Consider the following 15,110-nt stretch of genomic DNA (forward strand, 5'->3'; position numbering starts at 1 on the left):
ACATACATACATACATACATATATATAATATATATATATAGAGCCAGTGTAAATGTGTTGAGCCAATAATTTTGGAGAAATCCAAACATTGCCCTTGGCAGGGAGTTTTACTGGTCTTTTGCTGCTGTAAGCCTTTGAATCTTTTCTTTGCTCGCTCCTGGGAGATAGTGTAACTGCAGGATGTATACACTAAATATCAGCTCCAGTGGATCAGCTGCAAGCTGCTCCTCAGGCATGGGACCCTGGCTCCCGTTATTTGGATGAATGAATTATTAATGGCCCACTGATTTTCCCTGAGTTCCAGCTCTATTTTGTTTAAACAGGCTTTGCGCATTTTGCAAAAAGCCTTGCCTTAATGCTCATTTCTCTTTCTTTTCTTGTAGATTAAAGACTGGTTTACACAGGAAGTGTTCTGCTCTCTGGCGTTTGGATGGGAAAAAAAATCTTTGACCTTGGAAACTGAAGATGTTGTTGCCATGGGAACTGTTAATCCTCCTGTCACTCAAGGACTGCCTTGCAGGTAAGATGTCCCACAAGTCGTCTTTGATGCAACATCTGATCTGCATACTTTCTTGTCAGAGAGAGATCATGTCTTTTTTATATAGATTTCTGTTTCATAATTTTCCCACTTCTTCAAAGCATTTCATGTTATTCTGATGCTGGAAAGTTGCTCTTATGGTGGAAGTATTATGACAGTGTTACTCATCTTTTGATCAAGACCCTACAAAGGAAAAGTAAAACTTTCCCAAACTTATTGATGTATGATCACATCTCTCTAACCCTCTGTGTGTCGACACACATTGTGCCATTCTAAGTATTGTGTTCTTGTTTGACTTTTCCATGAAATAAATTAAAACAAACCTCATTCACTCAAGACACTCTCATGCCACTACTCCAAATGCCTTGAAATGTTGTTTGCACTCTTTACACTTGTTTTCTTCCAGTGGCAAAGGGTCAATCAGGGGCCATACCTAGCTCCTTCACATCACTGGAATCAATATTGTTTGATCAAATGTCAAGCCTCAAGCAGGGGCCGTGTGCAACACTGATTCTCCATCTCAACTTCTGCCTGCTCCTGCAGTATTTCTGTCCACCTTCACCTGATCCCATAATACTTCAGTCCAACTCCTGCTTGTGTCTGTAATATGAAAAAAGAATGAAATGTGTTGCACTGATCCTGCAAAGACATATCGTGTCCTTAAATCAAGCTCATGTTGAAGTAAAAAGCTACACTTCTGATGTATTTTCAATGTTTGATTGTAATTTGAAATTTGAATCTGCAACCCCTTCATATGAAATAAAATTAAGATTAGTAACTATTGGGTTAACGGGATATCCATTTCCCAAGAAGTGGGACAGAACCGTCAACAGGTGCTATTACATAGCATAATATTGTAACATAATAAAAAGACATGCCTGTAAACAAAATGGCTTCCACCTGTAAATTATCTACATCTAGTAATAAATAAATGACAACATGTACTAATCTTTATTTCACTTCATAATAAGGCTGTTGCAGATTAAAATTACAATCATACATTAATAATGTACTGGGCACATTTCATGCTGGCGTCATTCGCTTATAGTGTTTTCAGAGACAAATGTAAGACCCTTGCTTTTGTTCTTCATGCAGTCAAACTCAGACTCTATCGTCCAACTTGGTGACAAGATGACCCAGTTTCTCTCCTTGTAAGGTTTATTTCAAGACATTGTGAGTCTTTGTTTGTCCATGTGATTTTAGGTTGGCCCCTCTTTTGCCCTCTTTATTTATGTAATGCCTGCATTTATTTTCACATTTCCAGTGGAATTATTGAATGATTTTGTCATTGTTTCCATCCCTTTTCAACTAATGGGCAATTACCAAATGCAGTCATTACTGGCTTATTAACCCTGTGGAGCATTGGGGTCAATCAACAGATCAGCACATGAGTGAGGTTACAGAAGAGTTGTGTGCCTCAAGGCTTAGTCTACTAGGTAATTTAGTCACTGGGGATTGTGTAGATGCTAAATAAGAATGATTGGCTGTTTCACAAGTGGACTATTTTTAATAGTTGACCAGAGAGACTTCTCCCACATGCTCATGCCCACAGTAGAGTAAATTAGTACCACACCTGGAGCGATTTTATTTGGTCCCATGGGACCTACTGGTTCCAAATACTACTGCAGCGGTCTACTGCAAATCTGACCCAGTTTTTATTATACTCTGTATTTTGTCATTATCCTACATTTTGGTTGATTGTGGATTTTCTTTTCCATCTTTACTTTTGGTTTCATGCTGTCAGCTGATGGTCATGATGGCAAACTGACTGTACTAATCAGTTAATTTGTTGAAATTATGTTTTATTACACATCATGGAGGACTTCTGGAACATGCACTGGGGTTAATTAACTCTAATTAAATATTATAATAATTAAATATTATTGCAGCTTTGCAAGTTTTGATGCAAGATATTGCTTGTATTATTTTAGAAACACAGTGAATTTTGACATATAATTAATGCTTAATGTCTTGTTTCTCAACAAACTGTAACTAACCAAGGCTTTCTGACACTCACTTTAAAATATGTCTTGGATGTTGCAAAGAATACATGTTGGCTCTAGTCTGCAGTTAAATCTGATAGATGATAAACAAGTATCAACAAAACAGCATCAGTGTCCTCTATTCTCATTGGATTTATAAAATCTTCTACTTTGTTGTGGGCTGTGTTGACTTTTTAGAAAGGGTGGGTGGGCCATTGAGTTGTTCAGTTTCACATTCTCATATTTATAATTATTTATGTACATAGTATCATCCACCCAGATGACATACATTGACAATAAGAACAGCAAAAATGTCCATATACCTAAATAATTGGCTAATATCGTTACCAAAAGATTGAAAAGTCCGGTAAATGCAAAATACTGACTCCTTTTCAACAAATTACTGTCAACCCAAAAGCCCCCATGTATTGCTATATTTTCTCTATTATCAGATTATACATTGATGAAAGTGTAGTTGTGTCATACATTTCTTCAAGTGGAAATGTGTGAAATGATAGAAGAGGAAAAAAAAGTGGATAGAGACTTAACACATTTTGGTTTTCAGCTCCTGGTTCAAACTTGATTTTAGCAAAATCTCAGACCAAGCCAGCTGGTCCACATCAGCAGAAACAGTTAAACTGTACAAATCCAGAAAACTTTAAAATAAAACGTGTGTGTGAAATTGTGCTGTGAAATGTTTAGCCACAAGGAGTTTGATATGCAGCAATACAACTTTACAGCATGTGTTTAGTTTGGCTGTTCTTTTTTTCCATTGGGTAATTGGTGGTTTATAAGAATGAAATTTGCAAATCCTGTTAAACCTTTGCACATACTAAAATGTTTTTCTTTTTTCAATTATATTATTTTTCAGACAGATCTTTTTCTGCTCATTCATATCACCTAAAACATCTGTTTCTTATCTCGGTTCATACGAGTGTGAACCATTTGCTGAATATATTATGTCTTTTTATTTGTGAGGTTTCAGAAAGCATCTGCTCTATGATATTGATAATTTCTTTTCAGCAATTCATTCATTTTTAAATTATTTGTAAGATTTACAAAATGAGATTAAGGACCTCAGATCAGCTTGTGAGAGCAGGCTGGAGTAGGGACAGGGAGACTGAGTTTGCAGCTGTAGCATATTCAATGTCACTGATCCAGGTATTTGTATCCTGCAGCCATTTTGAATAAAATCAATAGGAGTCCTCTCGTTCAAACTGTAGGTGTTTTTTATACCTGTAATATTTTAGCAGATTTTTATGCTGAAAACAAAGTACTCAATTCATCATCTCCCTCAGGGGCAGTGTGAAGCCAGGCAAAGTGCCCAATGAATCATCTCCCTGAGGAGTGCGAAAGCCAGGCTACTCAACACACAGCCCAGGGGCCACATGTAGCAGGCCTGCTTGACAGTCAAATTCAGGATTTGAAGAATGCGTAATACCTGTCTGACCTCAGTGTGGTTGCTTTTCCTTTGGTTTGTATTACCAGACTGCTTGTTCCACACTGTCAAGTTGATGCTTGATGACATAGCTACATTGGGGTATCATCGCTGACAGATGAAGATTTAAAAGTGGCAGAATGGCTATTGCTTGACAGACATCTGTATATCATGTAAATACTGTGTGCTCTCCAGTTGCCACAGCATTGTTCCCTTAACTATTAATCCCCTCACCTTTTTAAATGTGAACCCTTATATATTCCTCTTAAAATATAATGAATAGATAATCTGAAAAAAAAAAAATCAGCATAAGTCACTCTGACCAAATATTCACGTGTGCCTTACAGTTTCATATGATGTAGGTAGAAATGTGAAAATATCTCTTGATTAATACTTGCATTGTAAAATATTAATGTACATGTATTGGAGATGTATGGATATTTCAGACTTCTTTCCTGTTATTGTGTGACCTGCTGTGTTTCCTAGGTCGAGTGGCTCTGATTTAAAGGGATAATTAATTTATTGCATTTAAAGGACATACATGAGGAGAGAAATGATGGCTTTCCCACTGGAGGCCTGGGAGAGAGGCTCTCACTCCAGGCTAAGAGCTCTCCTTCTCTTGTTAGAGTGATTATGCCCAAGCAAGCACACATTCCACTTTGTCCTTTTCAAGGTTAGAGACTGGCAAAAAAGGTCCCATTTTTAAAGTGATTATTTTAAGGCAAAAATGAGGGAAATATTTTAGGAGTACTGCTTTGTGACTCAGCTGGAGCTGATTTGTGTGAGGGGCGTATTTATCCATTTAAGAAATGATACATTTCACAAGCGTAATTAACTAAGTTGGTATTTTGAAAGCAGCCCACCCAGGCAAGTGTGCCACCATCCATGTCCTGAGCATGCCAGAAGAGGAGGGCATGTTTATTAAATATTACTGAAGGAAGAAAAACATGATTTCATTTTGCCTGGCTTAGTTCCTTTGATTTGAAAAATGGGTATTCTGACACAGAAAGGAAGTGATGCTTGTAGGGCTTGTGAATATTGGCATTCTCAGTCCACTGTGGCCCTGTCTTCCACAGCAGTTTAAACCTAATGCATATTAATAATATTTCAATATATTATTTCAACAACGCACCATTGAGTAATTAACCACACTGTATCCACACTGAGTGACTCATTTGTGCACAACTGGAATTTTGATTAAGTGTTTCATCTGAATGTTTATTGTTTCAGATAATGCTATTGCATTTCTGTGATGAGAGAAAGTAGAATAAGAATTTAGCCTAAACGAATTGTGTTTTTTGACAGAGAAAAACATACTGCATGGACCTGTCTTCACTCAAGAACCAAGTGACAACATATTTCCTTTGAACTCCGATGACAACAAAGTTTTCATCAACTGTAAAGCAAAGGGAAACCCAGCACCAAGTTACAGGTGATTTTGTTGCTGTCTCCAAAAGCATATTTCCCTTACTTTTCCACAGACCTATGTATCATCTTGCTGGTGTACTAATTCTGCATCTAATGTTAACATTAAATCAGCAAGGAACCAAATTCCTGTTATTCCAATATGTATTTATCTGATGTATTTACAAAGCAGAGTGACATGACATATTTAACCACTATTTCTATAGTGGCATAATTCCCATAGCTCAGGGTTCCTAATCAGTAGCCTTTGAATGTTTCCCTATGTAGAAATGAAGGAAATTATCTTTCCTATTGCTTAAGGCAGATCTTACATCAGCACATTAGCAGATGCTGTCTTGCATGAATATCTAACTAGTACTTTTATATCAAACAGGTGGACGTTTAATGGAAGAGACATTGATATGGGCATGGATTTGAGCTATAACCTGATGGAGGGAAACTTGTTGATCAATAACCCGGAGGCCACGCGGCATGGTGGTATTTACCAGTGTATAGCCACCAATTCTATAGGGACCATCGTCAGCAGGGAGGCCAAAGTGCAGTTTGCATGTGAGTAAATAATTTCAGAAGTCTGTCATCATATGGATTACCCAGGAATCTCCACAAATCCCCACTGAATGGATGCATGTACTGTACAAATTAGTGTTTCTCTTAGGGATGAGCTCACCGCATGAGTTCTGACAATATGATTTTTTAAAATTATTTTCAAGTCCACAAATAGATCTGAATGTACTTCCACACTATTATGCATGCACCTGGTTTTCAGTCACACACCCATGAATAAACAGCAAGCCTGTACAGTATTTCATAATTTCTGGGTTATGAATACAGAGCTATCTAAAAGAACAGTGCTTTCATCCTTAACATGGAGTAAGGAGTGTACGCAAATGTTCTGCTTGTTTCTGTGTTTTTGTTGTTGTTTTTGTGGTTATATGACAAAAAGTATTTGCTGTCTGCTGGAAGAGATGTCTTTCTCATGGTTAAGGACACACCAGGCATTCTGGTTCGACTGAACAGAGGACTATGTGTTACTTTGTTCCCATGATGGGAACATAAAGTAGCCTGAGTAATTGTTGTGTTCACACAGAATAAGCCTGCTGTGCCATTAGTGATGATATTACGCCTATGTCGTAGCATCTCTCTAGCTCTGCCTTACTGTGAAACCTCTAACTATTCAGCTTTACCCAGAGAATTCCATTACCAGATAGCATCATGTTGTGTCTCAGCAAAACTGCACTGAAGTGGTTCCATCAGATGCGTTGAAGAATTCACATGTCATATATGTACCTTTGTTGCACCACAACCAGACGTTAATAAGTAGCCTGGCGGCCATCCTGTACAGCCGATGATGCATGTTGGATTATTGTGTTACCATTGATTTTTAATGGACTGATGATAATGTTGATACGGTCTGCATACTGAAAAGGAAGGGCATTTATGTTTTGGAGTTGGTTTATGAATGTATTCATTTTAATTCTGAAAGTATCTATGAACACGGAACAAATTATGTTTCCCAGTCTGATGACCTCTGTCCCCAGCTTCAGGACGTCCAGTCTTTTGTTTGAGATTATTATAAGTTTGTGTGAATAAGGCAACATTATAGCTCGTGTCAACACAGCAACCAGGAGTTCATAAGTTATGTATTAAATGAAAATTCATTCCAGATGTTCTTTGAATAAGACCGAAACATTACAACAAAACTGTCTCTTTAACCTTTCACCCCAGCTACTTTTAATGTGTTCATTTGGCACTATTGAATTACCACTTGCAGCATGTCAGATGATAAAAGCAGGGCAGAGAGTTCATAAATACTGTTCTCTTTAATGAGGAATGTAGCATGTATAATCCATCACTCTCTGTCCTCTGGGGAAGGTGAGTACCTAAAGAACCCCCACAGGAACCACTCACAGTGGCATGCTGAAAATAGGGGCAAAAGTATGATCCAGAAACTCCACAAAAAGAAGGATTGTGCAATCATATTCTCAAGTGGTTGACACTGAGGCTTGAATTTACAAAGGAAGTCAAGCTACATGAGTAAAGCACTTCACACTGTATGTTAGCAGATGGTTGTGTATGCATGTGTGCGTACATATGTGCCTGTGTGTGCACGCATGCATATGTGCATGTGTGTGTATGTACGTCAGATGTTACTGAGGTTGATGAGAGGCTCACAGCTTACCTTTAAACTACTTATTGGCCTGAACCTGTTCTTGGTTGATTGTTTTTTATTATTAATAAGTGTTCCAGTTTAAATGAGGGTCCCTCATCTGCAACTGATTACCTAGTATTTTTTTTTTTGTGAATCACAGTACATGATTTTTAATGTAATTTATGGTATTATATGACATTAATCACAAGAAATAACCTGGAAATCTGTCAAGTTTTTTTCTGACTTTTTTATAATTAAAAGAATACAAGGGTTTCAAAGCTATTGTCACTACATTAGACGCAATTAAGTAAAATCAGATTAGCTGCTGATGGGCCATCATTTAAAACAGAATACTTGTCAATCACACATGGCCATCAAGAAGAGGTTTGAGGCATTTAGCACTTGAAAGTTAAGTTTAAACTCTCTCTTTTCAAGTTTAAGAGCTATCACTGTTTGTGTGTCTCTAGTTGCAGCCACAAACTTGCTCAAAGGAGAACCTGATAAAAAAAAGAATGAATACAAAAAATGTAACAGTTTTATCTATAGTCCCTGATCATCCTCTATTGTCTTATAAAAACCCTCCTCTTCAGAGTTGGACCTGTTCTAAAACTGTACATCTAAACTACTACAATATCACTGAATAACTCTCTTCTGTAAACTGATAAATGATTGGTGATAATTGTATTGCTCAGCTGTAGGATTGAAGAGATACAGAAGTAGGTGAACTTATGTAGTCACTCTGATTTGCAGTACTGGGGAATTTGAAGTTGGTATTTAAATTCATTTTGTATTTTACACTGTACTTGTGTCTGTTTATTCTCTTGTCATCTGACCTTGACACATAAAATAAAAATACAGATTTTGTGAGACGTTTTAGTTCATTGGTGTGGAAAAATAATATCTTTTCTGCTTTGCCACACCTGCCTTAGGGAAGTATTTGCTTTTTGTTTTCACAGTCAATTCAATGCTCGGTGGTAGCTATGATCCAAAAATATTTTTCTTGCTTTATAGGCAGAACATTTAACATGTTATTAATTATCATTGTGTCCTCAATTATTATCATAACGTCATGATCAGTTTCAGAGTCATACATTTAATTTCATTTCAGATTTCTATATGGAGTCAATTTTACATACTGTATATACCTTCTTCACTTATTCATAGTGACAGACTGATAGACAGAAAGGGGGAGAGGAGAGAGAGAGATAATGAGCAAATCCACTCTAAAACACAACTGAACAAAGAGTTATTTTAGACATCAATGTGGCTAAGCACAGTGGTAGTTTGGAATGAACCTTTAGATACAATATCAGCATCCCTGGCTGGAATGCAGAGTGTTCACCTTGTCTTGTCATTTATGATTAGTACATGGCCATAGGCGATGTTTGGCTCATTTCACCTTGCAGTATAAGCACTTAAATTTTTAGCTAATACAGTGTGAATGAGATTACAGTATTCAATAAATAAAGAGAAGCTGTATAAGATAACGGTAAGCAAAATCAGTAAGCAAACAGACTCAGTGGCATAAAGTAAAATGTAACTTTTTTACAAGGCAGGAAATTTGTTGGTATCATACAGTTATACCTGGACATATGAAACCATGATAAACACCCATAAAAATCAGTGAAAAAGGCATGATTAGAGCAGAGAACACAACACAACTACAACAACCAGATTTAAGCCAACCACATTTCAAAGGGTTCAGAAACTCTTTTTAATCAGATATCTCATTTAATTTCATACTAATCATTTCATCAGTTCATAGTACATGCCAATTACCATTTTGAATAAACCTCTGTCTGAAACCATTGTGCTATAGAAATAATTTGGCAATTATCCAGAAAATGTAAAAAAAGTAGGCATTACATATGGGATATTTGCTTAAAATGGTTACATAGTACTCTGAAAGGAAATGTTGAGGCTGCATTATCCTTGATATTGTCTTTCCTCTTTGTGGAGTGTGTATAATATTTCAAAACGTTTTGATCCCAAGTGTACTTTACTTTCCCAACTAATGTACGGTAGGGGCTTTTAATAAAACTGAATGTAATCTTTATATCTTCACAGAGAAAGAGGAAGAGAGAGAGAAAGAGCAAGAGATTTATCTTCAGCAGTACTCACACTTATGTTCTGAGATATTGGATTGGGACACTGTGTGATAAATATATGTAGAGAAAACAATGGGATTTCACAGGAATGTCCGTTGAGGAAATACTTCAGCAGGTTAAAGCTATACACAGCTGAAAAGGGGAAATGAGACACCTTTGTGTTGTACTCTCACAGATCTCCAGAACTTCAGCAGCAAGCCTAGGAGTGTGGTTTCTGTCCGCGAGGGCCAGGCTGTGGTTCTGCTGTGTGGCCCCCCGCCCCATGCTGGAGGTACATTGTCTACACTCTCACATTCATGTTCGTATACCTGCAAGTTCACGCCCTCGGCATCAGTAGAGCTCTCTTGTACTCCCGCATTGGGAGAGTGCCATAGCCTATGCTCTCACATGCTCCCTGTTACCCCTGCACTCCCTCTCTCTCAGCGGTGTTCTGGAGGTGCTGCAACTCCCACACACTTGCTCACGCACTGTCAGCTTCATGAAGTCATTCTCATACACTTGTTCTCAGTCACAGTCCTGAGGTAGGGAAAGGAAAAAAAAAAACATGTCACTTTTACAGTAAATCTGCACTTATACTATCATCATCATACTATCACTATTGTGCATGCACTCTCATACCTGAAATCTCCTTTTATCATTCTTAAAAGTGCACTGTCATGCCATCTCTCTGATATTTATGCTCTTATTCTGCACAAATACTGTCATATTATCACTCTCATACATGCTGACTCATGTCCACAGTGTCGTGCCTGTTCTCTTATGCATACATTCTGCTACAGTCTGCATACAGTCTGCTAAATGACAATAATATAATGTAATACATTCTCATACCATCATTCTGATATTTATGTTACCCTGCAGATACTTGCATGTTATCACACACATACATGCTGACCCATATCCCCAGTGCCATACCTATGCTCTCATTCTTCAATCTCAGAACATCACACATGTACCTTTACATTCACCCCAACATTATCACACCATCACTCTGATACTGTCGTGCTCATTATTGTACCCTCATTGCTGAGGCTTGGCACATTTACTATATACAGTGTTTTGAACTTCCTCAAGTGTGAGTTGAGTCAGCAAAGGTGTTTGTGCAGAAACTAGTTGTCTACTCTCCCCTTGCTGTCTTGTAAGCTTGCAGGGGGGGTGCTTAATATTTTGGAAAAGCGGTAGGTAATAAAGGCATCAGGCCCGCTAAAGAGGTGTCCATAGCGTGGCTGTGAGGGAACGTTTATCCCGTCGCGCAGCTGTGAGACTGCTCATCTGTGTGCTGCTGATTAACAAACCCTCAAAGTCCCTTGCTCTCCTGTCGGCAGCACGCGTCCTGCGCCACCAGCACAATTTCACGCCAGCGCACCAACATTTTCCGACTCAACATTTCCAAGCGAATCGATGGCCAGGAGCAGTCTAAACTGCACGATTTCACAGTTTACCCACCGTTTTTTTCCACACGCCTTCATCTTTTTATGTCTCATTCTTTAAGCTTCTTAAATGGTTCTCGGTTATATGTTTGCCGGGATTTCTTCACATCATACAGCTGTTTCAAGGTGTAGTGGAAATGTACAATTATCTTGAAGTCTGTGCATAAACCTTTTTCAAGTTACCTTTAATTACAAAGAAGTTCTCTTTAAACTGAAAAGTTCAAACACTGAATACTTCAAATGTGCTTCCAACATTATTTTGATGATCTGAGGAACATGACACATGCTGAGGAAATTAGGTACATAATATAATGTGCATAAAATGTGATAATAAGAAAATATTTAGTGGAAATAATATGGAATACACTGGGGGGGGGATGAAAAGCCACATCTGGCAATCAGTTGTAAGTACTCTAAAATCGCTGATGTTCAATGCACAATTCTGTCAGAGGATTGAGGATTATGTGCCTGCGGGCCCTCAGCTGCTTGGAGACCAGACCCCCTTTAGCAGAACACACAACGATAGGCTCTAATCATGAGGGGGTCTGTCACTCTACTCTGACTTCCACTTTAATGGTTTTAATTCACCCTTTCCCTCAAGGAGGGGAACAGAACCTCCAACTGTCCACCCAATGTAAAGATGGCTGCAGGATATAATATTTTTCTCTGCACGCTGTAAAGCAGGAGCCCCTTTCACTTTCTCTATCTCTTAAATGAAAGTTTCTTAATTTGGCACTGGTGGCCCTGAACACTTCTGCTGTCTGTCCCTTTCAGTCTTGTTAAGTGGAGCTGCACTGAAAAGGCTGTAGGAACAAAAGGGGGCACAATGTACATCAGAATGATGTTTTTGAATCCTCAAATTGCTCTGTGGTCTGTGCGATTGGAAGATGTCAATGAAAGTGACATTTCAGCTCTGAAGTATGCTTCAATTGTGAGCAAGAGGACCGTTTTTAAGTATCATTCTCATCATCAGAGTAAAAACATAATGAAACGTATAAAACACCTTTCAAAGGTATGAGCATTTTTAATTTATGAAACTTAATTATGGGGATCTGAAGTTCATATAACCATGACTGCTGAGTTTGTTTTAGTTATAATGAATTGAATCTCTTATGAATATTTCATATTTCAAACGCTTTTACGAAGAGCCATTACAATATCCCAATTTCATAAAGGCAAGTATTAGCACTCAGGCAACTAAAATCATTTGTTCATTTTGAGTCTCCTGTATTCAATTGTGCAATTGAGTCTCCTGTATTCAATTGTGCAGACCCTGTCCTTGAGACAAAAACAGTTGACTTATTAGCTTGTGGAACTAAATGACCATTGTCAACTCACTGTGATTACTACTGTAAAGTGATTATATAGGAACAATTGTTGTGGACTTTTTTTTCAAGCTTTTTTTCAAAGCTTTTCATTCATGTTTGTCAGATGGCCAACCATCTGTTAGGACCATATATACATTTAACTACTTCTCTGTCTGACAAGCTTTAATGCTGAGCTGTTATCCCCAATCTCGAATTAACAATGTATTGAAATACCTTTATCTTTACCTTTTACAGGAATGCCATAAAACACATGCACAGCTTCTGCTTAAAGTTGACACAATATCACTGTAGAGTGAGTGACTTAATTTTGCCTAAGTGAAATATCAAGTAGAAAGAGAGCCGACCACTAAACGTATTTTTGTTTTTGTTTTTCAGCCTTCATGCGTTTCACTACAATTATCTTACCATCACTCTTACCTGTTTGTCTGAAGCTGTCATTGACCTTAACCAGAGTCAGCTAGACTGAATGTGTACATTCATCAGGACTGTCCCAATCACAGCACTTCAGTACATCTGACTGTCTGTAATGAGCTGGGAGAAAATGCCACCATCTGCAGCAAAAGGGCGTTAACCATATCCCAATCAATGATTCTCATTCAGGGGTATCCACGTTAATTACCCCAATTCCCATTATTACTTTGATAGCCATGTCTTCACTGCTGTTAAAAATATAGTTCTGTGGGATTTAAAGAAGGCATAATTACCGTTTGTAATGTTTTTACTGTCTTCGTTTTTTTTTTAGAGATTAAATACTCCTGGATTTTTAATGGACGGCCAAACTTCCTACAGCAGGACACCCGTCGGTTTGTCTCACAGAAGACCGGAAACTTATACATTGCCAAGGTGGAGGCCTCGGACGTTGGTAACTACACCTGTGTGGTGAGGAACGTGATGACCAACGGCACTGGATTCAGCTCGCCGACGCCTGTGGTCCTGCGCAGAGACGGTGAGGGTCCTTCACAAGCCCGTGGCACCCGTGACGGGCGTAATGAGATTGCTGGTGGTGTTGAGCAGCGGGGAAACAAAGGCAATAAATCAGTCGTCTCCAGCGTGACACAGGTGGCGCAGCAGCAGAGCTTTGGTTTGTTCACGGCCTGTCAGTGCTGTGCAGAGTCATGTGCCCTGGGAGCAGAGTGAGGTCAACGAGCACAGCTGTCTGAAGCGTCCCGCTGCGTAGCAGAACCGTGCATGGGCGCACACACACACACACACACACACGGACACACATACATATGCATGCACACACACACATACACAGAAGTGCATCCATACACAAACACACACACATACACATAGACATATAGACACATATATGCACATGCACACACCCATGGACACATACAAACACAGCCACACATGCATGCATATGCACACACTCTCTAACAGACACACACACACCCATACACCCTCACATGAATACATATACCCATACATGGACACACATACATAAATGCACTCAGGCACACACATCCAATCTCAGAGGCTAATCTCACCCTCACTGTAGAGTAGATTGGTGTATCACACCCCTCCCCACCAACAGCCCCAGCCATCTAAACTAGCACATCTGTAAACCCTAATAGCATGCCAATTCCTTACCACAAGCTATTACAGTGAATCAGATAGTCCCCACTTACTCCAAACATTATTTCAGCAGATATGTCACTATCGGTGCTCTGCATTTATTACATTGAATCCAAAAGTTCAGCATGATCACTAACTTATGTTTGTTTTATGTTTTTTTTTTTATTCTTTGTCCCTTTACTTGTTTACTGCTCAACCCCTGTAGCTGTGATGGGAGAATATGAGCCAAAGATAGAGGTCCAGTTTGCAGACACAATTCATGTTGCCAAAGGATCCTCAGTGAAACTGGAGTGCTTCGCCTTGGGAAAGTAGGTCTCTGCTGTTATTAGCATACAGGTCCATAGTGCCCAATAAGAATAATGTAGAAACTAGCATCAGATAGCTTTAGCTCCAATCTTCCTCTGAGTTTTGAAAGGGTATTTTATTTACAACAATTTCTTATTGCCAAAGCAAATTATTCCCTTTTAAAAGACTGGTAAGAGTCATACAGGAACTTCATTTTGCATGTTCATGTAGCAGGTAAGAACATTGCTTTGTTCAAGCAATACAAAATGCTCTTGCAGATAGCTGAGACATAGATTGAACATCCCCTCTAAAATAATGTGATGTTCTCTGTTCTTATGTTCTGGGGCATTGTCTCCAATGCGCGGAAGCATGCAGCATGTGGCTGAAATGACATTTCCGTTTGACCTGATCTAGCCCTGTGCCGGTCATCACATGGAGGAGAGCAGATGGAAATCCCTTCCCTGGCAAGATTAAAATCAACAACTCCAACGGGGTACTAGAAATCCCATATTTTCGACCAGAAGACGCAGGCTTTTACGAATGCATTGCAGAGAACTCCAGAGGACGGAATGTTGCCAGGGGTCGTCTGATATTCCATGGTACCGTCAATCAAAACGCACACAGTGGTGATGGTTGCCCTTTGACATTTACCTTTTACATTTAGTCATTTAGCCAATGCTCTTATCCAGAGTGGCTTGGGAAAGTGCATTAGATTCAACTGAAACTTAAACTTTGAACTTAAATTTAAGAATGCTAAAGTATTCTATTCTATATATGTTTTGAACATCTAAACAATTAATTTGAATTTGGAATTATAAACATTGAAATATAGTAGTTAGTCATGGC

The 15,110-nt window shown here is 38.7% G+C and overlaps 1 protein-coding gene across 1 annotated transcript in view; it reads left to right on the forward strand.

Moving 5' to 3' along the window:
- The first annotated feature begins 465 nt into the window (after positions 1-465).
- The window catches only part of LOC118779590 (contactin-3), a 115,915-nt gene continuing 101,270 nt past the window's right edge, over positions 466-15,110 (forward strand). The window contains exons 1-7 of the mRNA XM_036531762.1: positions 466-520; positions 5,264-5,390; positions 5,757-5,932; positions 9,816-9,911; positions 13,141-13,344; positions 14,185-14,287; positions 14,679-14,863. Of these exons, the coding sequence (XP_036387655.1) occupies positions 466-520; positions 5,264-5,390; positions 5,757-5,932; positions 9,816-9,911; positions 13,141-13,344; positions 14,185-14,287; positions 14,679-14,863 (946 nt within the window). The remainder of the gene's footprint in view (positions 521-5,263; positions 5,391-5,756; positions 5,933-9,815; positions 9,912-13,140; positions 13,345-14,184; positions 14,288-14,678; positions 14,864-15,110) is intronic.

Source organism: Megalops cyprinoides, chromosome 6 (genome assembly GCF_013368585.1).
Source record: "Megalops cyprinoides isolate fMegCyp1 chromosome 6, fMegCyp1.pri, whole genome shotgun sequence".
In the NCBI taxonomy this organism is placed as follows: domain Eukaryota; kingdom Metazoa; phylum Chordata; class Actinopteri; order Elopiformes; family Megalopidae; genus Megalops; species Megalops cyprinoides.